At 47.5% G+C, this 27,446-nt stretch overlaps 1 protein-coding gene across 4 annotated transcripts; it reads left to right on the forward strand.

Moving 5' to 3' along the window:
- Window positions 1-39: 39 nt before the first annotated feature.
- LOC124983392 (NADH-cytochrome b5 reductase-like) lies at window positions 40-21,211 on the forward strand. Of its 4 annotated transcripts, none has more exons than XM_047550639.1 (7): window positions 88-138; window positions 1,953-2,207; window positions 5,506-5,654; window positions 8,121-8,208; window positions 11,564-11,668; window positions 15,145-15,348; window positions 17,647-21,211. In XM_047550639.1, exons 2-7 carry the CDS (start codon window positions 2,016-2,018, stop codon window positions 17,848-17,850), a joined length of 942 nt encoding a protein of 313 aa, XP_047406595.1. In that variant the 5' UTR covers window positions 88-138; window positions 1,953-2,015; the 3' UTR covers window positions 17,851-21,211. The 4 variants fall into 4 exon arrangements, with proteins under 4 accessions (XP_047406620.1, XP_047406595.1, XP_047406603.1 ...); XM_047550647.1 differs by having other exon boundaries at window positions 16,989-17,790; XM_047550664.1 differs by lacking the exon at window positions 1,953-2,207 and having other exon boundaries at window positions 40-138.
- Window positions 21,212-27,446: the final 6,235 nt, after the last annotated feature.

Genomic DNA, 27,446 nt, shown 5'->3' on the forward strand with positions numbered 1-27,446 from the left:
CACAGTCAGGATATCCGTATCTTGCCCCACCCACAAGCCGTTTTCACTATCTTATTTGTTGATCCTGAAAAGAGTTCCCCGCCTCCCCGGAGGGAAAATCTATAGGATCCTCACGTGAGTGGACTTGCTGGAGCGTAGGTGAGTGCTGGTGAAGGTGGTGGGACGCGGGCGGGACGATAGGAGCCCCGGGACCTCAGAACCACATTAGAACGTCCCTGACCAATTACGAGCAGCTGGAGCTTGGCCACGGCCCCATGCCCCTCCCTGTAAAAATAGGGATTGAAATGCCTGAGCTGGCGCCCGGCACGTAGTGGGTGCCTGGAAAAGTTTACTTTACTCTCCCACTGCTGCGGGGGCTTTTTTCGCTGCTCCTCCCTGTGCCTGAGAGTAGCCAGTCCACCACACCAGCTTCACCTCCGACGGCTCATACCGAAGCTCTTCCCCGGCACCCGGCGCCCGAATGCGAGTTACTTTGCTCTGTTCTGGGGATTTCCTTTCCGCCTCCTAGAGGCAGGGCCAGAGCGGTGGAATGTTCCTTTGCTCTTTGCTCTCTCTGTTATTTACAAATGCCTGCTGTGTCAGGCGCTGTGCTAAGCACCGGTTTGGCATTGGTGAATAAAACATGAGATTCGGAGTTTACGCTTTAGTAGGAGATACATATGCAGGCAGATAACGTATAGCAACACTCACACGTCCTATCCCTTCTCCCTAGTTATTTTCTTCCTATCATACTGTTTCCATTTTGGTTTTGTTTAATGAATATCTTTCCAATGAGTGCAGGGGTTTCTGCTTCTCCACTGCTGTATTCTCTGCATCTAGAGCGGTGCCTGATACGTAGTACAAGCATGTTTAATGAGGGAACACATACTAGACACGAATAGAGTGCTTAATAGAAAGTGACCAGGGGAGAGGTTCAGGGAGGACCTCTGAGGGGCAACGATCTTTTAGCCAAGGCCTGAGGGTGAGGAAAGACATCCAAGCAGATACAACATCTGTCAAGGCCTAATTTAAAGATGGTGTCTCAGACTGAAAAAGTAGAGGCGGAGTTTCCAAAAAGTTTTCTACCTATTTCCATAAAGTTTCTACCAGTTTCCAAAAAGCAGAAAATTTCTACCAGTTTCCAAAAAGCAGAAAATAACAACTGTTAAAACATGGAGAGGATAAATTTAAGGCAGAGACTAATATGACTAACCCACACACTGAATAGCAGTTTACAGTCAACAGAACTCTTTCACTTACCTAATTTTAGCCCCCAAAAGTGCACAGAGTAAGAAATTGGCATAAAGAAGGGACCACACCTCATTCATTCATAATACATGCTTGGTACATGGCATGCAATAAAAATGGATTGAACTGATGTAACACCATGCTAGGTCTTAGAGAGATAGGGACCATGATCTTCTCACCTGTGTTGCATCCCAGCACCTAGTGCTGGGCCCAGCCCCCAGACTGTACTTGTAAAGTGAATAACCTCTCACAAATTACTGGGAGCCTTCCACATGCCAGGCTGTGCTTCGTGGAAGAATGTAGATGAAATAAGACATGATCCTTGTACTTGTGGGGGTCCCAGAAAATAAAACCTTCCTGAAGTAAAGCTCATGCACAGTAGAACCAGGTTTTCTGAGGCTGAAATAGCAAAAAAAAAAAAAAAAAAAAAAATTTATTTTACACAGAGGAACTGCCCTTCTAAAAGCAATGGTAGGGATAGAGCTATAGCCTAGTGGGTAGGTAGAGCGCTTGCCTAGCATTCACTAGGTCCTGGCTTCAATTCCCAGTACTGCAAAAATAAAATTAAAAGTGTCTTAAACCAATGGTAGTAAGTGTACCCCATCAGATAGCAGATTCTGTGTCCCCATCCCCAGGGTTTGCACAGAGCCTGGCACCTGCAGACTGGTGAGAATGGGAGGAATAGAGGAGACCAGAGTATAACCCCCATGTTTTCCTTCTCCCAGGCCAGCAAGGGAGGGGGAAGAGCACTTTGTTATCCCTCCCAGGCTACGCAGGCCTCACTGAGAATGGGCAACAAAGAGGAAGAGGACACTGAGGAAGCCTGGCTACAGCTGCGGCCTGTGGAGCCCTCTCCTTCCCAGTGCTGTGGCAGTGGCTGCTCACCCTGTGTGTTTGACCTCTACCACCGAGATCTGGCAAGGTGGGAGGCAGCCCGAGCTAGCAATGACAGGAGCCTGTTGAGTGGGAAGCAGTCACAGGTGAGGAGCCAGGGTGGTGGAGTTTACCTGGCCTCACCCCTGCCCAGCAAACCAGCTCTGGGAAGACGTGACTGGACAGCAGAAAAGAGTGTGCATATGGAAAACAGACAGAATCAGGGTCAAGTCCAGGCCTGGAACAAGCTTATTAGCAACTGTGGGACTTTAGTCCTCTGAGCCTTAGTTTCATCCTCTGTAAAATGGAGATAAACATTTGTGATGTTTAGCACATATTCTGACATTTATTTCATGTAACAGATATTTATTGAGTGCTTGTTATACATCAGGACTCACGAGCCACTGAGGATTTAAGAGGGAACAAAACAGACACAGTCCTTGCACTCAAAGCAAAATAGTTTATAGTATATATTAGGTAAATAGAGGGCTGGGGATATAGCTCAATTGGTAGAATGCTTGGCTCACATGCACAAGGCCCTAGGTTCAATCCCCAGCACCATTAAAAAAAAAAAAAAACGGGCTGGGGAGATAGCTCAGTGGTAGAGTGCTTGCCTTGCAAGCACCAGGCCCTGGGTTTGATCCCCAGCACCGCGGAAAAAAAAAAAAAAAACCCTAGGTAAATAGAGAATGTTGTTTTTCCTTCTTATCTCACCTTTTTTTCTAATGGGAGAATTATTTGTTCTTATTCTTTTATTAACACCTATGAATTGTATATACTAGTGGGATTTGGTGTGATATTTTCATACATGGATATAATGTGTACTCATCAATTGCAAATTCCCATTCTCCCCCTCCACACACAACCTGTTAACCACTGTCTTACCTTCAGGCCAACTTTTTTTTTTTTTTAATAGCTTCCATATATGAGAGAGAACATGTAATACTTTCTGTGTATGGCTCATTTGATTTAACATAGTGTTCTCCACTTCCATTCATTTAGCTGCAAATGACAGGATTTCTTTTTTTTTTTATTGAACCTAGGAGCACTTAGCCACTGAGCCACACCCCCAGCCCTTTTTATTTTTTATGTTGAGACAGGGTCTTGCTAAGTTGTGTAGGGCCTCACTAAGTTTCTGAGTCTGGCCTTGAACTTGAGATCCTCCTGCCTCAGCCTCCCAAGTCACTGGGATTATGGGTGTACACCACCACACCCATGTATCTCTTAATGATCACCTAGCTGACTCCACATCTTAGCTATTATGAAGTCTTCCCCTTACTGACTTTCCCCCACTTTTTTGAACTCCCAGGCGACTTCATAGTTTGGACTGAGCAATTTAGCCCTTCATTGTCATGTTTGGGAGGGTTCACAGAATTTAGATGTGAGAACACTATAGTTCAATTTCTGTTATACAGATAACTGAGGACCCATTCACTCTGACAGTGTGCATAGACCTGGTTTTGAATCTGTTTCTGCATCCTGGGTTTCCCACATCTGAACAAGCTTCCATTGTCCGTGTGCCTTCTGACCATTGTGGAGGAGAGATATCTCCTATTTCTGCCTCAATATAATCCGGCCTCACCATCTCTTTTTAGACAATTCTTCCCCATTGTTGGAGCCCAAACTGAACCAAAGCTCAGTTATTTTTACATGTTTTTCCTAAGCTATAGATCATACATCCTGAACAAATGCATTATTTTTTCAACTCCAAAACATAACTTTGTATCTATCCCTGTTAAATGTTTCCTTATAGTTCTGCTCCTGGAAGGTGGTAGTGGAGACCAGAGCCCTCTTCCTCTGACAGGACTGGGGAATGTTCATGACAGCTAATGTTTCTTCCTTCTCTCTACCCTCCATTTCCACATGGATCATTTCTTCACTTCTTCTCTTTTTTTCTTTTTCTTTGTGTTGCTGGGAATCAAACCCAAGGCCTCATACATGCTAGGCCAATGCTTTACCACTGAACTACAATCCCAGTCCTCCTTTCACTTCTTTCCGATGTCTGCTCAAATTTCATTTCTTAATTCTCAGCACCACCAGATACCTTCTAGATGTACTTGTTTATGTGCATATTATCCGTGTCTCTGCTAAAATGTAAGTTCCATACGAGGAAGTCTCTGTCTTGCTCACTGTTCTGTCTTCTGCCAGCAGTTCCTGGCATTACAGGCAATAAACATTTGTTAAGCGAATGAATGAGTTTCTCCTAGGTCTACTGAGTACCATGTCCTATGTGTTAGGCACAAGGAGGTTGATGATAAAGTAAAGGTGACAGGACACCAGCCCTCAATAAACTCCCCTTGAAGAAGAGGGACCAAGAACCATAAAGATGTAACAAAGTAAGAGCTGAGGCCTGGGTAGGCCAGTTAATTGTGTTGTGTTGAGCATGTCACTTTAGTTTACTAAATCCAGTTTTATCTGAATAATGGGGATATTAATGCTTCAGAGATTATTTTGAGGATTTCATGGGATAAATAAATGAAGTACCTGGCATATGATAGGTGCTCAGTCATAGTACTCGTCATCACCTATAGTAACAAATGGAAAGTAATGGAAAGTTAAATGAGAGAAAGTTAATTTGCTAATCTTGTAAATCAGCATATTTCAACCTAATAATAAATTTTACTTATTTATTTTAAAATTTTGTTTGGTACCAGGAATTGAACCCAGGGTTGCTTAACCACTGAGCCACATCTTTAGCCCTTTTTTATTTTTTATTTAAAGGCAGAGTCTTGCTAAGTTACTTAGGGCTTCAGTAAGTTGCTGAGGCTGACTTTGAACTTGCAATTCTATTGCCTTAGCCTCCCAAGCTGCTGGGATTACAGGCATGTACCACCAGACCTGGTGTAAATTTTATTTTTAACTTTTAATAGTCATAATAACAGATTTTATATTTCCTTAACAATTACATTGTATAAAATATTTTTATATTGTGCTGGGTGTGGTGGTGCATGCCTGCCTGTAATCCTGGCTACTTTAGAGGCTGAGGCAGGAGGATTGTTCAAGTTCAAGACCAGTCTGGGCAACTTAGTGGGATCCTGTTTCAAAATAAAAAAAGTAAATAAAAAGGGCTCACTGTTCTCAGTGGTAGGGTGCCACTGGATTCAATCCCCAGTACAACAACAAAAAAGAGTTTTATATTGTTATCTCATTCACTGGACCCTTGAGTATAGGCTAAGGAATTTTCATTTGATCCTGGGACTGATGGGAACCGTGGAAGGTTTAAGAGTAAGGCAAGCTCATGTAAAGTACTCTCACGTTCTTAGATAAAAGGGAAATAAGGTAACCCTGCTCTCTGTTACACAGAAAACTTACTCACCAAGACAGATGTCCTTGGAGAACTTGGGAAGGTTGTTTGTGTGTCCCTTGAACCCAGCCTCTACCTGTCAGGTCTTTTTCTGTTTGCAGAGCTGCCCTTCCAACCTGAGCCCAGAGACCTTCCTGGCTTTCCACATCAGTGCTATGGACAAAATTACTAAGGACACCTACCATGTTCGATTTGCACTACCTGGAAACAGCCCACTTGGCCTGCACCCTGGGCAGCACCTCGTCCTACGGTACATTCAGGTTGTGGGAGGACCAAAGCCTTGCTGCCTGCTTGCCTTTTGCTAACTGGTGACCCAGGGCAATTTGCCTGACACCCTTTAAGCCTTCATTTGTCTTCTTCAAAATAGCAATACATGACTCAGATGGTCTTCAGATGGACCTAGATAATGCATTTTCATGATAAATAATAATACAAGCACTTTAGCAGCATTTATTATCCAAGGCACAATCTGTGCATTCGTATGTGTGAATTCATGTAACCCTCACAAAGTCCTGTGTGAGTAGTTGCCACTATCATCCCCCAGGAGAACCTGAATTCAGAGAGATCCAGGAACTTGCCCAAGGTCACACAGGTAGGTAATGTTGGAGCCAGGATTTGAAGACAAGCAATCTGTGTCTGTGTTTTTTTTTTTTTTGTTTTTGTTTTTTTTTTTTTTTTTGTGGTACTGGGGATCGAACTCAGGGCCTTGTACTTGCGAGGCAAGCACTCTACCAGCTGAGCTGTCTCCCCAGCCCTGTGTCTGTGGTTTTAACCTAATATGATTAGTACCAGTTGATAGAAAGGACACTGCCACTGAAAATAAGAAACTTGTACAATATCACATAACTGAGAAGTCGTGGAGCCAGGATTCAAACCAAAACAGCCTGGCTCCTGTGTTACATTCTTAGCCTTCTCTCAGGTTCCTCCTTTGGTGCTCTATATCCACCTGGATTCCTGCCCCCATTTTCCAGGGACAAGACCTTTTGGAATAACCAGGGATAGGTGTCAGCCAAGAAGTCAGCTGACTGGGTTTGAGGCTCAGCAGAGAAATCTGAGCTGCAGTTATGAATTTGGAAGTCATCAGCACATACCTGGATAGCATTTGGGAGCATATGTGTGTGTGTGAAAAGAGGAAAGAGCATAGATTTGAACCCTGAAAACTGGAATTTATGGAATCGGCAAGAGATAGAGGAGCTGGCAAAAGAGATAGAAGGTGGAGTCAGAGGATAAGGTGGGAACCAGGAGAGAGCTTATTGCTGGTCAGACTCCAGCTGTGTATCTAGCTGCTTCTGGCCTATGGTCTGGCTGGCAGTTCATGAAGCTCACTGTTCCAGGAAGCAGCAGGAGCCACAGGTCACAGGTCACAGTCTCATGCAACCCTTAATCCATAAGCAGGTCACAGCCTCATGCAACCCTTAATCTGTAAGCCAGGAATGACCAGAACACTTGCCTCTAGGCTGGCTTCCCTTCTTCATCCTTCTTACTACTCCAGTGACATTCCTAACATACCCAACTGACCATATCACTCCCTGTTCACTTTCTGATGACCTCAGTGCTTCCATGATGACATCCTAAGCCAAGGCCTCCAGCCTCCTTTCCCAAGTCCTTCCCTGTCCCCCACTCCACATGTGTCACTCATCTGAGCCTTGGTATCCCACACTAGTTGCTGATTTACCCACATTGTCCTGGCTCTAAGCTTTCGACTGGGCTACTCCATACATCTGCAGTTACTTCCCTTCCTGTGCCCACTGTGTCCTGTCAGTGGCCTTCAGTACTCCAGATTTCTGAGGTTCTGTAGATGAGCGTGATTGCTCCCTCTGTCAGCTTTACCTTTTGTTGCAGCAGATGTCATGGCTCTTTGCATCTAAGTTATCTCATGTCTCTTATCTCCTCATTTGTTTCATAAGCATTTATTAAATATTTCTGTTTAGTGCCCTGATTTTGGTGCATTGAGACAGAGACTTTTTAACTTGCGTACCTCAGAGAAGAACACTTAGCACATGGCAGGCCTGGAGAAGAGTGCTTGGGTGCTCCTGTGAGGAGTAGTGGTGGGGAACCTGGCTTTGGAGTTAGAGTTGCAGTTGAATTCTAGCTGTGCAAGTGACTTCTCCAAGCACAGGATTCTGCATTTTAGTATCGTGTGAATGAAATGAGATAGCATGTGTAATATGCTTGATACATAGTAGGCGTTTAATACAACATGGCTATGATTGTTACTGATGATTGCTATCCTGACCCCATGATAATATTGTAGAGAGGATTCATGTGGAGGATAGCCTAGTGCTCCTTTGAGAATCCTCCTGGTTTTGATGCTCTGGGCACATGATAGTGTTTCATAAATCTAAGCAATTTATTTTTAATCTTTATCATCACTACATAGTTAAGAAGAGGTTAGGAAAAACCACAGTAATGTCCCTCAAACTGCTTACATCATCAGTGCTTTTAGAAGCACTCCTCATATGTAATTCCAGTGGAGCCACACAATCAGGACAGAGATGGCCATCCCCATTTTGCAAAAGGGGCAGCTGGAATAAATTACCTGCCTGTCACAACCACCATGTGGCAGTGGATGAGTTCAGTGCTCTTCTGCTGTACCTTGCCTCTCAGTGAGACCTCTGGACCCCACCTTCAGATTCATCAGCCTAGAAGAAAAGGTTCTTGATAAGTTTTATTGAATGACTGACTGACCACCTGACTATGTACTTCTCCTTCCCAGAGGGATAGTAGATGACTTGGAAATTCAAAGAGCCTACACACCCATCAGCCCTGCCAATGCAGAAGGATACTTTGAAGTTTTAATCAAGGTGAGTTGACTCTTCTGGAGGGTGCTGTAAGCTGCCATGAATTGGTATCTCCCTTGCCAGCTTGGTTGGGATGGTACAGTTCCCATCCGGTGTCCACATGGAAAGAGGCTGACTTACAGGAACAGGTAGGCCAGGTAAAGAGAGCCTTCTCCCCTCGCCTCTCTCCTGGGGAGGGGCACTGCTAGACCACTGACAGAGGCCGTATTCTCTGTAGTTTTCAGGGAAAACTATTCTTTTTCATCTTTTTACCATTAGTGAAGAGTGAGCACAAAACTGGGAAGTGGAGGGGAAACATATCCCCACACCCACTGTGTGCTGGGCATTGGGTTCAAAAGTATGTCAGATGTGGTGTCCATCCTCAAGGAACCAACCCTGAGACAAGGGCAAAGGAGCGATAGAAAATGTGGGAAGGAGCGTCTGCAAACAGGATTTGGGGAAGTAAGTTGTTCATCCTAGAACAGAAGGAGGAAGAGGATATGAGTTGAGAGAATCAGGCATAAGGTGGGACATGGAGGATGTTGTGAACTGAACTAACTTGACATCACCTCTGGGTAGGAGGTGGGCAGAGGGAGGGCCTTTGATAGCCTTGAAGAAGTATGAATCGATGGTGGCAGGGAATGGCATTGAAGGCCAATTCACGGATAACCAAATGCAGGGAGGGATAACACAGAATAGTCTTCTGGCAACTGTACCCTGCCTGAGTGGCAGGAGGAGAGGGTGCTTACAGGGTAGCCAGGGCAAGTGGAGGAGTTGGCAGAGATGAGATGTGCAAGTGTATCAGATGCAAAATACCCTGGAGACCCAAGGGGTAGGCAACAAATGTACAAGGAGTCATGGAGGTCCAATTATGCAGATAAAATAATTAGATCAAACTACATGAAATTGCTGACTCTTGACATTTTTTATTTAGAGATAGCTCTTCACATGGGCCAACCTCAGGTAGAGCTCTAGCCTATCATTCCCAGATGGAATCCTGGGGAACACCAATATTGAAAGATAGCTTTCCCATCCTAATCTCCCTCCTAAGACATGCATTATTATTCCTGTTGCATTGATTAACAAGCTGAGAACCAAGGGGACCCAAGGTCCACAGCTAATAAGTGCTACGGCAAGTGAACCCTGGCCCCTGACTCAAAGACGCCAGTGCTGTCTCTGCTCCCACTTCCTTGCCTGCCCTGCCTGTTTCAGAACTTGAATGTTTATTCCCTCACACATAATCCTGGATGGGATCCCTTCTGCACGCTGATGTTTGTCTGGGAGATTCTGCAAATCCTCTCCAAATGGCCTGCTTCCCTGCGCTGCTTGTCTGGGTGTGTTTCTGCTGAGAGGATAAGCCTGGAGACAGTTCTCCAGAGCAGCTGGATCCCTCCCAGCTGTAAGGCTGATTTTCTCCTTCGTTTGCCGGAAAGCCTCTCTTTAAAGAGGCACCTCATTATCCCTAAGCCACTGGCTAGGAAGAGCCAGAAATGTCTTTGCAAATTGGGAAGGCAGCGGGGTTTTCCGGTTTCCCTCTCCATGTAGAAAGGAGGGAGGCCGCACTTCTCAGACACCTGCAGGGCAGGGGGCACTGCTTCTAACTTTGTTCTCTTTTCAACCTTATAACCACAAGTAGATCATATTATCCCCATTGTACAGATGAAGAAACTGAAACTCAAAGGCCCTCACACAATATGACCCCAAGTAGAAGGACAAAAACTCAGTGTCAGTTTTGTTTTACAGTGCATGTTGAGCATCTACTCCATGCCGGGCTATGTAGAGACTCAGAAGAATCCTTCCTTTCTCCCTGGTGCTATCTGTGCCATAGGGCCTCTGAGGCCACAGCTGGGGTTATGCCTCCCACCAGACTGGGGAATTCAGAAACCAGTGTGCTCTAAGACCCAGACTCCAGCAAGACAGGACCAAAACCTGCCCTCTTTGGTGGTAGAGCTCAGTAGTAGATCCCTTGCCTGACATGTAAGGCCCTGGGTTCATCCTCAACGCTTCCAAAAAAAATTACTCTTCTTCCCAGACCTCTTCCAGGTAAGCCAAGGACTTCCCCCGCCTTTTTTCCTTTTTCTCCTTTTTTTTTTTGGTACCAGGGATTTAACCCAGGTGTGCTTAACCAGAACCCACGGTCTTACTAAGTTGCTTAGGGCCTCACTAAATTGCTGGCTGGCATTGAACTCATAATCCTTCTGCCTCAGCCTTGCCAGTTGCCAGTCGCTGGGATTACAGGTGTGCCACCTCACCTGGCAGGACATCCCCTTTTCTTATGCAGACGATGCCTACAGAAGTCAAGATGGTATCCAAGGTGGCTCTGGGTGATGGAAAACAGGTTTGGAGACCAAAGCCCAGTCTTTTCTTTAAGCCTGACTATACTCTTCTAGCACTTTATGCTTCTCATGGGGAATTAGGTAGTCTCTGCCTGGTGTCTGAATTGTAGATCTCTTCTAGATTGTTTGTGTGGCTAGTGATTGAAGCCAGGGCCTCGTGTGCCAGGCAAGTGCTCTACCACCAAGCTACCCCCGCAGCCCTGGATTGTGTACTTTTAAGGGGAGGACCTAAATCTGGATTGATTGATTAATTCATTCATTGAGCTGTTAAGTCCTTTCCATGGTTCAGACACTGACTGCCTTCATGGAGTGTAAGGTCCAGTTGTCTCCCCTGCGGTCCCAGCACGGTGCCTGGCACAGAGTGGACAGTACCCAGACAACATAGACTGCCCACCTTGTATGGAGGAATCCCTTCCACAGCCTTCATTTTCCCATCCATTCAGCATATGGTATAGGATAATTCAGACGTTGCAGATGTGTGGCCTACAGACTAGATCTAGACCACAAATATATTTGATTTTGGCCTGCACAGTGTTTTAAATTTTTTATTAATTACTGACATTTCAGAGTGGGAGATTTTAAATAAAAATAGAGATTTGCTGCCCCTTTTAGAAAATCAGGAGATTTGGCATCATCAACCCCACAAACTATGACTTTGAACCTGCAAAGTGGCTTCCTCCTTAGAAGGAGCACTTGCTCACCAATTTATCACAGTTCCTACCATTCTCTACTGTCTCCCTGACACTGAAGTTGCCATTAGACACTTGGTTATGGGTCCCTGTGGGCATTGGGGTTGAGATCCTGGTGAAGGCTACAGTCCTGTGGATTTGTATCCTAGCCATGCCACCTACCTCTGTGTGAACTTCTGGGCCTCATCTGAAAATCAGGGATGGCAGTACCAACCCATAGGCATGGAGGAGGATTAGATGGAGAACATATGTAAAGCCCTCAGCATGCAGGAAGAGCTCCACACTAATGACAAATGTAGTTTGTGTTGGCAGCATATGCCTTTCCCACTGAGCTCTCCCTGTGTTTGCTTTCAGTGCTACCAGACCGGGCTGATGTCCCGGTGTGTCAAGTCCTGGAGAGTGGGAGACATAGCTTTTTGGCGAGGACCTTTTGGAAGCTTCTACTATAAACCAAACGAGGTCAGTGCCAGCACCCTGAGTCTTTAGGAGGTGCCCCTGGCTTACCTCCAGGGCTGTGATGCTCACATTTTAGGCCATAGAACCTCACCATGCCTTTGTTCATGAGCTTAAATCCAATCCTGAGATTGAGGTTGAGAGGTCCTTAGGGTTGAGAAAGGGAGGAGATGTAATAGGCACTAATAATTAAAACCAGAACTATCCATGGCTACCCACTGCTTAGAAAATCAGACTCATTTACTTAGGGTTTAAGACCCTGTACCACCTAACCCTCAAGTACCATTCTGTGTATTCCACTCACAAGACCAGATACAGCCATGGCTTCCTGCTTGGGAGCCCATTGCTTCCCAACTCAGAAGACTTTTGCCCTCGCCTTCATGGTATGCTCATGTCCTTCCCTGACTTACCCAGGAATAATTAACAATTCCTCTTCAGTTGGTACATATCTGGAGAGCAGTTTGGCAGTGTATACCAAGAGTCTTAAGAGCCTTTAAATCCTTTGGCCCAGTAATTTCTTGTCTATAAGTCTGTTGTATGGAAAGAATCCAAAATGCTGATTACTTTGCACGTATTTATGGCCTTTTTTTTTGTAATAAAAAATTGGAGACAACTGAATATCCAACATTAGAGGAACAGTTAAATATGCTGGATTACAGTATACAATGTGCAGATACTTGATAGAGTATTATCCTGGGTTTTAAAATTTGTTTATAAATGATATATGCTTTATGCTATAAGATCAAGTGATAAATATTAGGTACAAAACTGAATATACAACAGGTTGAGAAACTAACTGAAAAGGCACAGAAGAAATATGAAGGGAAAATATAATGCAATGTTAGCAGCTCTGAGTGGTAGAATTATGGGTGATTTTTATTTTCTTCATTCATTATACGTTCCAAAATTATACATTCTAAATTTTCTGCAGTGAGCACCTATTACCTTTATAATTAGGAAAACGAAACAAAACAAAAACAAATGGGAAAGAATGAATCATGCTTGCTTCTCCTTTCTTTTTGTTTAATTTAAAAATAGCATTTATTGGTTTTTTTTCCTTATTACAAATGCAGTATATATTCATTACCCCCAAAAAATGAGCTATAGCTATGTAGAGACAAAAAGAAGAAAACAAAAATGAGCTGCAGGCCATTTCTTACTACCTTGGTATATATTCTTCCAAATCCTCTTTCACGAGTGAATGTGTTGGTACGTGTACATACATACACATGTATGCATACTGAGCACATGTGCATATGTTTGTATAATCATACCAGCAGGGACAGAGTGTAGTTCAGTGGTGAGCACTTGCCTAGCATCCATGAGGCCCTGGGTTCCATCCCCAACATCACAAAAAAAAAGAATATAAGTAAGTAATATCATCAGATACATATTTGGCACCTTCAGTATGCAGGTCTGACCTTAGCACTTGCTATATGTGAACTCAGTTTCCACAATAGCTTTCAGGTGCTTCTGTCCCCAGTTTACGCATCCACATGTACATGTTAATGCTCTTCCACAGCATTCCACAGGACTCCCGTAGAATTAACTGCACTCAACCCCGCATTTTAACTCAGTGTGTCCCTATGTCCCCCAGACCCTTGAGAGCAGGGCATGGGAATTGTTCCTGTTTCCTTCTCATGTGGGGTGGACAACAGATAAAAGTTTGTCTTGACCACTTTTTCTGGGAGGGAACTTTCTGATGCCATGTACTCACCATACACACACACGCTCAACAGCCCCTGCATTTATTTATTTATATATCAGTTTGTTTTTTTCAGTACAAGGGGTTGAACCCAGGACCTGGTGCATGCTAGCACTCTGCCACTGGGCTACACCTCCAGCGCTAGCCCCTGCATTTCTCATCTGTGAGGTATAGGGCCCAGTAGTGAGGTAAAGGGGATATTGTCTCAGGCTTTCCTTTTGGCCACTGGAAGCTTTGACCAGGGCTGGCTTTGCTCCCATGAGAATGCTTGGGTACAGCTCCTCTCTTGCCGGCCTGCTTTGCTACTCTGCATTTGTCTTCATTATAGACAGATACGGTCTCAGCCCTGAGCTGACACCCAAGCATGTATGTGTTCATTCAATAGATGAATACAAGTGTCCTTCCAGGGGCCAATCTGATGGAGGAGATAAACACACAGATGACAACAGTGTTGTGCCACAGGAGGCACAGGGAGCTATGGGAACACAAAGGAAGAACTCTTCCCTAGCCTTGGCTCAAAGAAGCTTCCCAGAAAGACAGCCTGAATATTGAGGAGAGGAAGGAGGGATGAGGCAGGCTGAAGACCTGGAGGTGGGAGGTTGCATGAACACAGGATAACATGACATGGCCAACAACAGTAGGTAGGAGGGCATCTAGAGACTAGCAAAGGGAAGCAGTCTAATTGCACTAAACCTTGGCTCCTCATCAGGCACTTTACTTCATCTCTTGTAAGCTTCACAACAGTTTTGAGATAGGTGTCATTATGAGGAAGTGCTGTTATCTTTGTGTATCTTTGTGTGTATGCGTGTGTGCTACTGAGGATTGAACCCAGGAGTGCTTTACCACTACACCTCCAGCCCTTTATATTTTTTTATTTTGAGACAGGGTCTCACTAAGTTGCTGAGGCTGACCTCAAACTTGTGATCCTCCTACCTCAGTTTCCAACATAGCTGGGATTATAGATCTGCACCACCACCCTGGCTTATTTTAATTTTTTTTTAACCAGCTAAGAAACTAGGCCCAGATTGATTAAAAAAAAATAAATGCTTGCCCAGATCACATGGTTAGGGATTTATACACAAGGCCTGCTGTCCAGAATGAGGGAAGTGAATACCTCTCTGCATGGATCAGGCACTAGTTTTTACGGCATTCTCCTTACGAAGGCTTGCCCCTCTTTAAGAGGTCTAGAGCCAAGAAATGATTTCAGTGAGGATGAATTGAAGAAACTAGGCCTCTTCAGCAGGAACTCACCTTTATTGCATGACTTTTTTTGACCAGTGGTGAGTTAGACACTTGCTTATATTATCTCACTTAGTCTAGAGAAGGGCAGGCTCTAGGGTCCAATCTGGGGCCCAGAGATCTCTTCAGGGCTGCCCAGGACAAAGGAAGTAGCCCAGAGTAGGGCTGCAATGAAGTTGGGTGTGGGCAAGGCTTGGTGGGAGGACGTGAGGTGGAGAGACCTCCCTAGCAGGGGCAGGTGGCCTGAGATGGAGCAAGCTGCCTTGGAGGCAGTGAGTTCCATGCTTTAGAAGGCAACGAAGCCCCTTTCAGATTGGGCTACACCACTGCGTTCCCTTTCAGCCTCAAGATTCCATAATCTCTGTTGTGCACACCTCATGCCTTTCATAAGCCAGGATGACATCCTGGAGGAGAAGAGAGGGGGCATAGATGGATGGACACCCAGGAAGGGTACTGCAACTGGTTCAGGCAAGACCAAGAACAGGCAGTACAGGTGGAGTGAGACCCTCAGTCCACTTGTTATGCCCATTCTCCCCAGTATGGTGAGCTCCTCATGCTGGCTGCAGGCACAGGTCTGGCCCCCATGGTTCCCATCCTAAAGAGCATCACAGACAGTGCAGATGATGAGACCTTTGTCACCCTGGTCTGCTGTTTCAAGACCTTTGAGGGCATCTACCTGAAAACCTTCCTCCAGGAGCAGGCCCGTTTCTGGAATGTCCGCACTTTCTTCGTACTCAGCCAGGTAAGCCCAGGGTGATGACTTCCCTCCCTGAGACGGCCTTCCCTTGTACCCATCCCAAGGACCAACCTCTTTGCCCCTTGCTGTGCAAAAAATCCCTGTTTCTGGTGGTACACCCACCAGGCTCATGGCACAGAATGCAGGTGTTCCCATGACCTTTTTGTCAGCACTAGGGATTGAACCAGGGACACATCACCACCAAGCTATATCCCCAGTCCTTTTTATTACTTTACTACTGTGCTACATTCCTAGTCCTTTATATTTTTTAAATTTTGAGACAGTCTCATTAAGTTGCTAGGGTCTTGCTAAATTGCTGAGGCTGGCTTCAAACTTGTGATCTTCCTGCCTCAGCCTCCTAAGTTGCTGGGATTATAGGTGTGTACCACTCTGCCCCGCTGTTACCATGTTCTTATGCAGACTGGAAACAACTCATTAGTGAAGGCCAGTTGTGTCACACTATAGACAGGGTTGAGCCAGGATTCGATCCCAGGACTTCCTGAGCTTTAGCTATTTCCACCATCCTTTGCTGCCTCCCCCACCCTCTGGCATCACCAGCTATGTGACCTGGGACCACCTGTGGAGTCAAGGCAGGCTCAGTGTGTTCAGTTCCTTGGGGCCAGGACCAAGTATCTGGGCCAGCACTATTTGTTCAGGGATTAATATACCTGAGTAGAGACTGTCAGCAACTGATGGTCCAGACTGGATCCAAGTTCCCTCCATTTAGTAGATTCCCTATCACCTCAATTTGTCTGCCCATGAGACTCACCAGGCTGCAGATTCTCTGTCTGGAAGCCACTCTGCCTTCTGATACTGCCTCTCTGGTTCCCCATTCACTCTAGTGACCCTTCCTGGATCCTCCCCCTCCTAACACCTGCTTACTCTTCACATCCTGCTGAGGGGAGTCCATCCTGGATGTTTTCCCAGAGCCCTGGGGGGTGCTGGTGTTCTGCTCTCATAGCCCCCCCTCTCTTCCTTCACTTGCCACATCATCATTGCTTACAGGCCCCTCCCCACCTGATCACCAGCCAGACCCAGTGTGTTTGGGGGTATACAACTAGGGCAATGACAAGCAGACCCACTGACCTGAGGGAATTGGGCATTGGGAAGGAGAAATGAAGCCAGTTGGCACTGTTGGGCCCTGCCCTTGAGGCCCTTTAGGGTAGGTCAGACCATGGAGGGAGTGTGGGGAGATTCCCATCATCAGCCGGGGCTCCTCCACTCACCAGTACAAGTGGGCCTTTGGGGTCAGACAAGCTCTGTGAGGTGGGGTTAAAAGCCCCTGTAACACTGGAGGCCTCTGCTTCTAGGCTTCTACAACATTCCACCCTTGTGACTTGCCAGACCATGGTTTTCCACAGCTTGCACCCTCATTCCATAGCTCAAGAGAGGTCAGTCTCCCAGGAAATGGCAGAGGAACTAAGATTCCAACCCCAGCCCCCTCTCTCCATCCTACTCTCTGACCCCAGGAACTATCAGCTGGCCTTCATAGTTCTACAGAGTGTCAGTTCTGCCCTGGGCTCGGTTGTGTGCTGATGATATGGTTTCTTCTCTTTATTAAAGCTCTTCAAATTGCATACACGTAATAATTTGTACACTTCTCCATGCATACGTCATACTTCAATAAAATGTTTTTCTTAAAATAGAAGAAGAAATTCCTCCAAGTCAGCTGGAGGTGGAACATTCACTTCGCGGCCCTGAGGACAGCTGTGAGCCAGGGCTGGAGGGCAAGAAGAGGAGAAGCCTAGGCCTCTTGGGCCTCCATGTGAAGGATAAATCCCCTTTTGTGATGGTGGCTTTGCTGCCTGGGACCTGTATTACACACAGCCAGGACGGGGCAGGGAGACTGATCTGTTTGAGCAGCCACCATGTCCCCTACATCTAGCACCATCATGCCTGGCATGAGTGAGCACCTGGCAAACATCTGTCAGATGAACTGGAATTCATTGAAACCTTAAAACAAATGAACAGATGTATGCCCTGAGGTGATAATAATGGATTGCCCTGGAGGGCCTCTGGGAACCCCTTACCTACTGGGAGAACCACTCCCTGCCAGTGACAGGTGCAGGGGCGGTGAGAAGTGGTGAGACCTGAGTTCTGCACTTTCCCTGGGAAGCCTCTCCTCCTCCCCGTACCTCCCTGCTCTAGGGGGTCATAACTCCCAAGGCTGCTGCCAGGGTAATGAGGATGTAGGTTCGCTTCCCATCTTCTCTGCCTCCATTTCCTCATTAGGCAGAGAGAAACTGGCAATGTGAACTCTGAGGAACCCCTGGTAGTCAACCCCACTCTTTCTGGTCTTCCCAGGAGACCTCCCCAGAGCAACTTCCCTGGAGTTACCGAGAGAAGACCCACTTTGGTCGCCTGGACCAGGACCTGATTGAAGAGCTGGTTGGTTGTTGTCGGAGAAAGCCATTTGCCTTGGTCTGTGGCTCCCCCAAGTTTACTGAGGACATGGCCAAGTACTTGCTGTGTGCAGGCCTGACCAAGAACTCCTACTTCCTCTTCTAGCTCTGGTCTCTTTGCAAAGCCCAACCAGGGCTTGCTACAGGGACGTGGGAAGAATCTCAGACTAGAACCAGAAGTCATGGCGCCCAGGCATGGCACTACTGCTCACTTGCCATGTGACCTCGGGCAAATGTCTTCACCTCTGAGGATTTCTATTTCTTGTCTACACTATGGGGTTAGTCATTTCCTCCTGGCATCCTGCTTCATGGAGGGAGGACAGGCTGTGCGAGCCCTGAGGCAGCAAGCAGCCAGCCTTGGAGTCAGGGAGGACTCCTCTAAGGAAGCCAAGTCCAGGATAAGTAGCAGTTGGACAGGAGAAGGGGGAGCTGCCCTGGTCCCTCCAATTATAAGACCCTTTTAGGAGCTGTAACTGTGGTGACCAGCTCAGAACACCTAAGTTATCCCTCAGTGTTTAGGGAATGACCCCAGGAGAAGTAATTGCTCTTTGGAAAAGGACCTTAACTTATATACCTTGTGCACTGAAGGCCTTGGATTCTGGCTTGCCAGCATTTGTGGAGCAAGGCATTGCCCTAGACAACCTCTGTCTTGGCCCCAAGCCTGTCCCACTGCACGCGGCTTTGCACTCTGTCTCCCTTCTCTGACTCTAGAGCCTGGCCAGCCCAGAGCCCTTTCCTCAGCGTAAGAAGAGGCCCGGAGGCCGGCACTTTCCCTCCTCCCACAGGTGGCTGGCTCAGCCCGAGCCTTCAGCTGGGTGCCCTGGTGACGGTTGCTAAGGAGATCTAAAGATAGAGCAGGAGACCTGGGTCCCTCTCCCAGCTCTGCCCACTGAGTGGTTGCTGATTCATTTCCCCCCAGCCCTCCCCATCCCACTCCCTCCATCCTGCACAGGGCATGCCCCCTTCAGGGAGCCTGGTGCCCCTGGGCGGTGCACTGCACTTAATGAACGCTGCTTTTTGCGATCTGGGTTCCAGTGTGCTGTATCCACACGTGCTAGCTACAGGTCATCCCCAAACTGGAATTCTAAGCAGTGGAAACTTAGCCATGGTACCTTAAGAACTAGGCTTTTGCAGTCATAAATTTCTAGTCCTCATATCAAAGCTGACAGTTCAGGATGCTAGAAAACATCCAGTCCAACAGAGTGGTATAAATGGGGAAATCAAGGCCCAGTGAGGCTAAATGACTTGCTCAGAGTGAAAGAGTTAACAGCAGAACCGGTGCCACAAGTTTCCTTATCGCAACCCTGTTCTCAGTTCTCCACCAGTGGTTTTCAAAATGGACTCCACAGGGCTCTTGCATAGATGGCAGCAGTGAAGAGATGGCCAGAGGGATCTCCAGACCCCACTTCAGCCAGAGCCATTCTATTTTTATCCTATTTATATACTGGGATGTGGAGTAATTTTGTCAGAAAGGATTTTCCTGTCCCTCCCCAAAAGTTGCAACAAATGTGCTGTATCACGTTCACCAAATAGTCTTGATAAGCAACAGAAGGACGCTCAAAGGGTTCACACTGTTCCACAGGAAGTGATTCTGTGCCAGGTGGAGGAGGGGCTGCTGGTGTGACCTTCTCCAAGAACCATGCATGTGAGCATATTAAAGGCTTCCAGAAGACCATGTGTTTCATTTGGTTTGACCCAGAGTTTCTCAGGCGTTTTCCTGTGGAACACTTCTGTGGGGCCAGGCCCTCCCCAGCACAGTGTGATGAAAGGAAACCTCCTGCCAGTGTCGTCCTCCTGCTGCCCTCTGCCAGTACATCCTATGGATTCTGCTCGCAGGGGTTTCCGGGGGCAATTATGAGCTGAACTCTGTTCTAGACCTTAGGAAACAACAGTGGGCAGGTGCTGCCTTTCTGTTGGGAAGCTCCAGCCTAGCCTGGAAGGCAGGAGTTAAACTTGTAGATCTGGAAGAAATGAGTGTTATAAAAATGGAGTGTGGAGTACCAGGGCTACGTAGCCAGAGGCTGCCAGGGACATGCCACTGTGCCACTGTGGATGGAGAATACTCTCACTCAAAACTAGGGGTGGAGTTGGGGTCCTCACTTAAAGAGTAAAGGTTGGGGGCAGTTCCTGTATGTTTTTCTTTGTACCATTTTAGAGATTTGATGTTTAGGTATTAGTCAAGGTCACCTAGTGGTCAACAGCCCCTCTTGCCCTAGAGTGGTTATCCTTCCCCTCGCTCCACTTAGAGTCTTTGCAGTCTGGGTGCTAGTGGGATCACTTGCCATGGGACATTGATGTGGACCTAGCCATGCCTGTCACCAGACACTTGAGAGCATGTATCTGGTGTTGTGTCTTGCAGGGTGCCAAGGGAGCCCCAGAAGAGGAGAAGTGGTTGAGATGTATAAAATTAGATCTCTCGGGATTGGGGGCAAGAGTCCAGGCAGCTGCCCATTCCTCCCAGCTGTCCTGTTGGTGCCCCATGCAGGCTGTGGGAGGCATGCTGTGGGTACCATGTGATATTGCAATGGGAGAAGGGAAACTTAGGAGCACGACATCACCCAAAGGCATCAGGAGGTCAACAAAGTGTCCACAGTTCTGTGATCAGACAGGTCTCAGACTTGCCTCACAAATTCTGAGCTTCAGGAACAGCCACCAGCTCTAGGCCCAGGCTCTCCCCTCTGGACCCTTCTCCACACTATAACTATCATTTTCCTAATGTGCAAATCCAAGCCTGTCACTGTCCTACTTAAAGTCCTTCCATGGCTCCTTGTTACCTTCAGGACATGGCATCTCAGTTCTGCTTACCTCTCTCGGCCTGTCCTGTGCTGCCGCCTGCCTTGCACCCACCTCTAACACTCCACAGGTGTTCTCTGGCGTCATTGCTCCCTTCACGCTTGCTGTTCCTGCCTGGCCAGCCTCCTGACTTCCAGTCTCCCACTCTCATTTTGTGCCTCCTCATCTCCTGAACTCCTGGTTCAGCATCTCTTCCTTGGGAAGCCTTGCCGCCTTTTCCACCCCAGACTAGAGCAGTGAGTGGAGACTCTTGAGTTCCTCCACTGCCACACCCGTCAGTGAGCACAGAAAGACCCTGCATCACCAGCAGAGATGGTGCACTGTACATCCTGAAGGTCCAACACCTGAGTGATGAGCAGTATTCATAGAGCAAGTGACAGGTGGCAGAATGCTTTTCATCTTCAGCGAAGCACAGAATCTTCACAAATATTTATGCTATTTGGTTATCCCAATTTACAGATGAAGAAACTAAGCTTCCAAGTCATCAGGCAATTCTCCAAGGTTATGTAAGGGACACAAGTTCCAACCTGTGGTGATGGTTATAAAGGTCATATATGACACATGGGTACACCTGGATATGTGTATAAAGATTTTTATTGCTGAACTGTTTGAAACCGCAAAAGCTAAAAACTGTATGTCCCTGAAGAAAAGAATAAATGAACAGTTCCTCTTTGTCATTTGGTCCTGAGGATTTTTCCCAGAGCCTCATGAGTACTAAGCACACTCTACCACTGAGCCACCCCACAGCCCCAACAAATTGTTCTTATTCATCCAGTGGCACACCAGACAGCAGTTAAAATGAAATGAACTAGGTCTACATCTGTCAACATAGGCTAAGTCCTAAAACACCATAATGATGTGAATTGCATGTTGTAAAAGAATAGGTACAGTGAGACACCTGTACTTTGGAAACTGTTAAAACCCAAAGTGATGCTGCCTGTTGAGGATTTGAGGCACTGGCTGCAAGCACAAGACTGGTTCTGGTGGTGGACGGGATAAAGGGTTGGGCGGGGGGCTCGGTCTGAATCTGTACTTGTATTATATTACAAAACATTTGAAATGAACATTGCAAAATGTGAACTGGTTAATCTGGGCAATGGGTTCACTGATGTCTGCTAATATTTTCTATTTTTTTCTATGTTTGAAATAGTTCTGTAATTTAAGATCTTTTTTAAAATATCAAATGTGAACCAGGTATGGTGGTGAGGCACAAGCCTGTAATCCTGGTGACTCGAGAGACTGAGGCAAGAGCGTCATGAGTTCTAGGCCAGCCTCAGCAACTTAGTGAAACCCTGTCTCAAAAAATAAAATGGATTGGGGATGTAGCTTAGTGGTAAAGCACACCAAGGTTCAGTCCCCAATTTAAAGTGTGTGTGTGTAAAATCTCAAAATGTGGCTTGTCAGTGCTCTTCTGAAACTAGGTTAAAAACATCTACTCCCTCTCTCCCACCTCACACCTGATTCTGTGACCCACAGCAAATACTTGGCCTCTCTGAGTCTCGGTTGCTCCATAAGATGGTGGAAGGTAGCACCCTCTCCCAGGTCGTCTGTCCTTCATGCCAGTGGGGATGAGGGATACTTGAGTGCACCTAAGCACAGCATTTCAATGTGAGGCCCAGTGCCCTCCTCCTTTCTACTCTTGGGTTGCCCTCCCCAGCAGTTCTTGGTTCATGACTGACAGCATTTATTCCACTTTTCACTGTCCAGAATTGCCCTGCCCAGCATGGTGGCATGCGCCTGTAGTTCCAGATGTTCAGGAGGCTGAGGCAGGAGGATCACTTGAGCCTAAGGGTTCACGGTCAGCCTGAGAAACATAATGAGACCCTAACTCAAAGGAAGAAAAAACTCCCCTTTTTATTATTTTTCCCATGCCTTGGAAGATTCTGATCCCAAATTGCATGTATTAAGTCATTATTAATTTATCTCCCATTTTTTATTAATCAAAGACATAGATAGCTGTGGCTCAGAGCTTCTGATCTGCACACCCAGCTGGGAGCTGCGCGTGGCTGACATGATCCCAGCCAGAGGCAAGAGGCATCAACAGTGTGTGTGGTCTGGCAGCTTGCCGAGGGGTCAGTGGAGATGCACCTTGCTCCCTTTCGTTTTAGTTGGCAAGGGATCAGGAAAGCTGCTGGCCTTGCCCAGGTGGCTGCTACACTCACAGGTGGTCACTGACTGGTGGGCTAAGAACTGAATTTCCATGCCAGACCTTAGTATGGGACCCCATGTGGATCCCAGGCCCTCACTTGACAAGGCTCAATCCCGATAGATGGCATGCACCAGTGCCACACAGAAGAGCATGGGGTTCACCTTGTAGAAGGTGGCAAACCTGTCTGCATGTGGGTCCCACAGGCTCTGGCTGGAGACACCACATCATCATGCCCCTTACTCCCAATGCTGACAGAGCACACTTGCTTGTAGTGGGGTGGGGTGACAACCTTGACCAGGTCCTAGATCTCAGCACTCAGGACAGCAGCCAGTGGGCACCCCAGGGTGGATGGTAAGCCACACCAGCCAGCTTGGAGGGTAGGTGGGCCTGCATCAGCTCCTGTCTGGACACAGGGCAACTTCACCTCTGGCCTGACTGACCATAAGGGAATCTGGAAGGAGGAGGAGAGGGAGGTGAAGGGGTATATTTGCAACAAACAATTTAGGCTTAAGGTCAGATATGCCGGACATAGACCCCTGAGTTGGAACATATGATTTGGAACCCTGGTATGGAAAATGCAATGCAGAATCTGGAACACAAGAAAACAACTTTATAAACTGCATAGGGGCTTCCAAGGGGCTCAGTCTATAAAAAGGGTTTTGGGGCCCACGTCCTGGGCCCCCTCCTTCTTGTTGCACCTCAGGCTGCTACCCATACCTGCTCCTGGATGGTGCAAATTGGCCGATGGTGATGCAGTCCTGGTGTGTCCTCATAGATGTCCAGTTCTGTAAAAATGAGGACCAGCATTGAGGTGAACATTTGCTAAATGTCGACTGCTGGGTTTGTTCCAAAGGTGATTCTGAGCAAGGATTTGGGTACAAATAGTTATATGGGAGGTGATTCAGGGAAACGTGGTGAGGGAGTTGGAAAGGAAAGACAATAAAGGGTGTGTGAGTGGACAGGTTACCCCTGGTGACACCTGGAGCTCCTGCCGTGGTGCACACGAGACAGTGGAGCACACCTTAACAATCATCCCACCAAGGGACAAGGAAGCTGGGGCATCTCTCCACCACAGCTGAACCCCCTTACTGGATGAACAGGCACGTCTGGCCTCTCCTGGGTAGCCTCAGTGTTAGCAGCCAGAAAAACCCTCAGGTAAACAATGGAGCCAGCAGTGCCTCCAGGTGGGCAGGGTGACACCGGTGCCTATCAACAGTGTTCACTACATCATCTCAATTAATGCTTAATCTTTAGAGATCAATAGCAAAAGAATAGATGCTGGAGAGGTAAACAACTAGTGGAGAAAATGGTGTTATTGCCTGAGGCTCAATATGGTGTCCCCTCTCCACAACGTCCCCCATCTCACACAGTGGACAGTAAGTGTTGCCATGGTGACTAACTGTTGAACAAATAAACAAGCTGATGGAATCCACAAGACCATGGATTAGTTACCACTCCTCTGTAAAACGAAGGTGGTAATTCCTTTCCTCCTGGCTGGTTTGGAGGAGTGTGGGAGATTGTGTACGTAAAGTTGCTCAGCTCAGTGTCTGGCCCACAGGGAGCATTAACCAGGGTTAATTCCCCTCCTCTGCCCCGCTAAGGAGACCAGTCTTTACAAAGAGGCAGCCTTTGGGCCCAGTTTAGTGGTTCTCTGAATCTCTGAATAAATGGATCTTTTCCTCCAGGGACTCTTCTGACTCCTTCCACTAGCACTGAAAACCTGTCTCGGTTTCCCCATGCTAATGCAGCAAAACAAGCAACACCCACTTTACCTCCATGTTATCCCAGTGACAAATGCTCCTCGCCTCTTTCCTTGGAGAGTTGCCCACAAACCTGCCTGGCCTCCTTCTTCACCTCCTCTACTTCTCACACTGCTACCATCTGGCATCACTCCCCTCCCCACCCCCAGGTGCTCCTGGTCATTCTCAGTGGCTTTTGAAGCTGTGGTCAGTTCCTTCCTTTTTGAGCCTATCTCCTCCATAGGATGATAATTCTTATCTTCCCTGATTACACCGAGGACTGTGTGACTTACTCGTTTGGGTATTGAGCAAATATATCTAAACACCTGCTGTGTTTTCTGCTGGGTTCTGGAGGGCCCTGACTCCAGAGTGTGTACCACCTCCTGGGCCCTGCAAAGGCTATTACAGCAATGTGCAAGGTCTTGCACTCTGCCTGCTGCACAGTGGGCACTTGGTGAGTGTGGGGATCTGTCTTTTCTTTCTACTCCCTGTGGGCCTCAGTTTCCTCACCTGGAAAATGGGCAGAAGAGGTGGGCTTGCTCTCTGTAGTCCTCTGCATTCCCTCTGGCCCCTCTCCACTGGGCATACTTCCGCTCACCTTGAGTGCCTGTGTGAGCCTGCATGCAGCCCAGATGCCTCTAAGGCTGAGTGTGGCAGCTTTGGCCTTTGGATTTGTGGGAGTTCGGCTGGCCCCTCTTCTTGATGAAGGACCTGATGATGGAGCACTGTTCCCCTGACCATCTTGACTGGCAGCCTGAGGAGACATGGGTGGACCAAGTGGAGACAGGAGGAAGCTAGGGCACTCAGTGAAGGGGTCTATAGGGTCTTGGTCTCAGTTACCTGCCAGCGCAGACATCTACATCACCCTGGAGTTTTGCACCCCAATTCAGACCTCTTCTTCATTTCCATAAATGGGGTTCTGTGTGGGCAGAAGCAGCACCATAGTAAGAATACAGGCTCTCAAGCTAGTCACATGGCAGGTTCAAACCTCTGCTCTGCCACTGAACAGCTGTGTGATCTTGGGCAAATCATTTCACTTCTCTGAACTTCAGTTCCCACATTGGAAAACTGGGAATATTTTTATTCCTTTTCTCATAGCTATTTGTTGCCCACTTAACTCAGCACCACAGGCTGAAATATAGCACTGAACCTAACAGGTCTCTGCTCTCTTGGTGTTCATGTGTTGGCAGGGAAGATAGTAACCAGCCAGGGCTGTTAGCCATGGTAGGACTGACCACAAGGGAGTGTTGGAAATACTGGGGATACTAACACCTCACACAACTGTGAGTATTAATGAGATAATGTGCATAAAGTTTCAAACCTGGCAGAGTAGGTGCTCAATAAATGCTTGTTGAATTAATAAAAGCAATTCTCTCTGAACTCTACTCATCACACAATTAAATGGAGCTGGTAATCCTTACCCTGTAAAGTTGTTATAAAGATTTTAAAGTTAATTTAAATGAATGTGTAAATATAGCTTATCACATGGGTGAGTACTCTTTTTCTAAACCCTTTGCAAATATTAACTCATTATTCCCATTTTATAGACAAGGAGACTGAAGCATGGAGGGAGGGTTAAAGAACTTGCCCAAGGCCTCATAGCTTGGATATATGGCTGCAGATGAATGTGCCTGGAAATCAGTGGGAACACATATATAGTTGCTTCATTGTGGAGCAGGGAGTGTTCAGGCTTGGTGTCCAGTACAGAGCACATTGGAAGGTTCAGCGCAGGGCTGTTCTTAGTCCCCCCGAGACCTGGTTGTGAATGAGCAGCTGAGGAGCAGAGGATGAGAAGGGGTGAGGACAGGAGGGCCCCCGAGGGGTGAGAGGGGGCAGCAAAACCTTCCAGACCAGTGTCGACTGTCCGGAGGCCACAGTCCTGGAAAGGCCTCCCCAGCAGGCTCCCTTGGTCAGGAAGGGCATCAGGGAAGCTTCCCCTTATGTAACCATGACTTCCTCTGCTGTACCTTGGCTTGTTACTGGGCCCAGCTTGGCCAAAGAAGCAAGACTAATTAGTCATCGAAGGAGGGGGCGGAGAGAGGCTGGACCAGCAGGGGACTTTCTTTGTGTGTCTCCTCACCCCCTCTGCCTTCTGGCCCTCTGTAAATCCTCTCAGGACCCCCTCTGTCAGGCTTCTCTGGTGACCGCATCTGGTGGCACAGAGCTCCTGTTGCAGCGAGGAAGTCCCCGGTTTGAATGCTGCCTAGGGGCTGTGGGAGCCTGGGTGGCAACTTCACCCCAGCTTCCCAACTGTGAGGTGGGCAGTGCCGGGGCCTCACAGCCACGGTGAGCCTTAAATGAAGCCCCTTGAGCAGCGTGCTGGCAGAACCCCAGCTCCAGACGTGCTCACTCGAGTTGTCACCCCAGCTGCAGTTAGTGCCGACGCAGACAGGTGTGGCGTGGCCCAGCACTGCATCATCTTGAGTCCCTCTATGATCATGTGGCTAGTCCCCAGCAGTCCAGGGAGGTAGGGTGAGACAGAACCCCACGTCACACACTGTAGAAAACGGCTCAGAGTGGGAAGCACTTGCCCAGAGTTGCACAGCACATTAGATGTAGAACTAGAAATCTAGATCTGGGAGATTCAAACCCAAACCATCACTCTTCCACTCAACCATGGGTGACAGCAGTGATCCCTTGCAGGGAGCTAACTTCCCCAGAGGGGGCCTATTCTCTGCCTGACCCCCCAAACTCCTTCCCAGAACGGCGCACCAGCTCTGCCCAGCCCAGCCCAGGAGCAGGTCATTTGGTTGCTGTGCCTTAGTTTCCTCCTCGTCTGTGACGTGGAGACAGGACTTCCTCCTGCAGGGTGGAATCTCAGTAAAGAAGGGGGCAGAGCTGAGGGTGGGGGTCTGCAGATGGCAGCAATTCCAGCCCCCTCCTTACTTCCTTCCCAACTGCCCAGGAATTGGAGGCCAAGAAGATCACGCCCTTGTTCGGGGGTTCTTGGGAACGCTTGTCCTTGACCCATCTGGATTTCTGGGATGTCATTCCTGCGTGATTTTCACACCCCAGCCGCTG

This window comes from Sciurus carolinensis, chromosome 1 (genome assembly GCF_902686445.1).
Source record: "Sciurus carolinensis chromosome 1, mSciCar1.2, whole genome shotgun sequence".
NCBI lineage: Eukaryota > Metazoa > Chordata > Mammalia > Rodentia > Sciuridae > Sciurus > Sciurus carolinensis.

What these genes read in the sequence shown, in the direction of transcription:
- LOC124983392 (XM_047550639.1), top strand. Translation starts at nt 2,016, where the DNA reads ATGGGCAACAAAGAGGAAGAGGACACTGAGGAAGCCTGGCTACAGCTG. An exon ending in TGAGTGGGAAGCAGTCACAG is followed by an intron (nt 2,208 to 5,505) that starts GTGAGGAGCCAG and finishes TTCTGTTTGCAG; the next exon opens with AGCTGCCCTTCCAACCTGAG. An exon ending in CTTTCTTCGTACTCAGCCAG is followed by an intron (nt 15,349 to 17,646) that starts GTAAGCCCAGGG and finishes TGGTCTTCCCAG; the next exon opens with GAGACCTCCCCAGAGCAACT.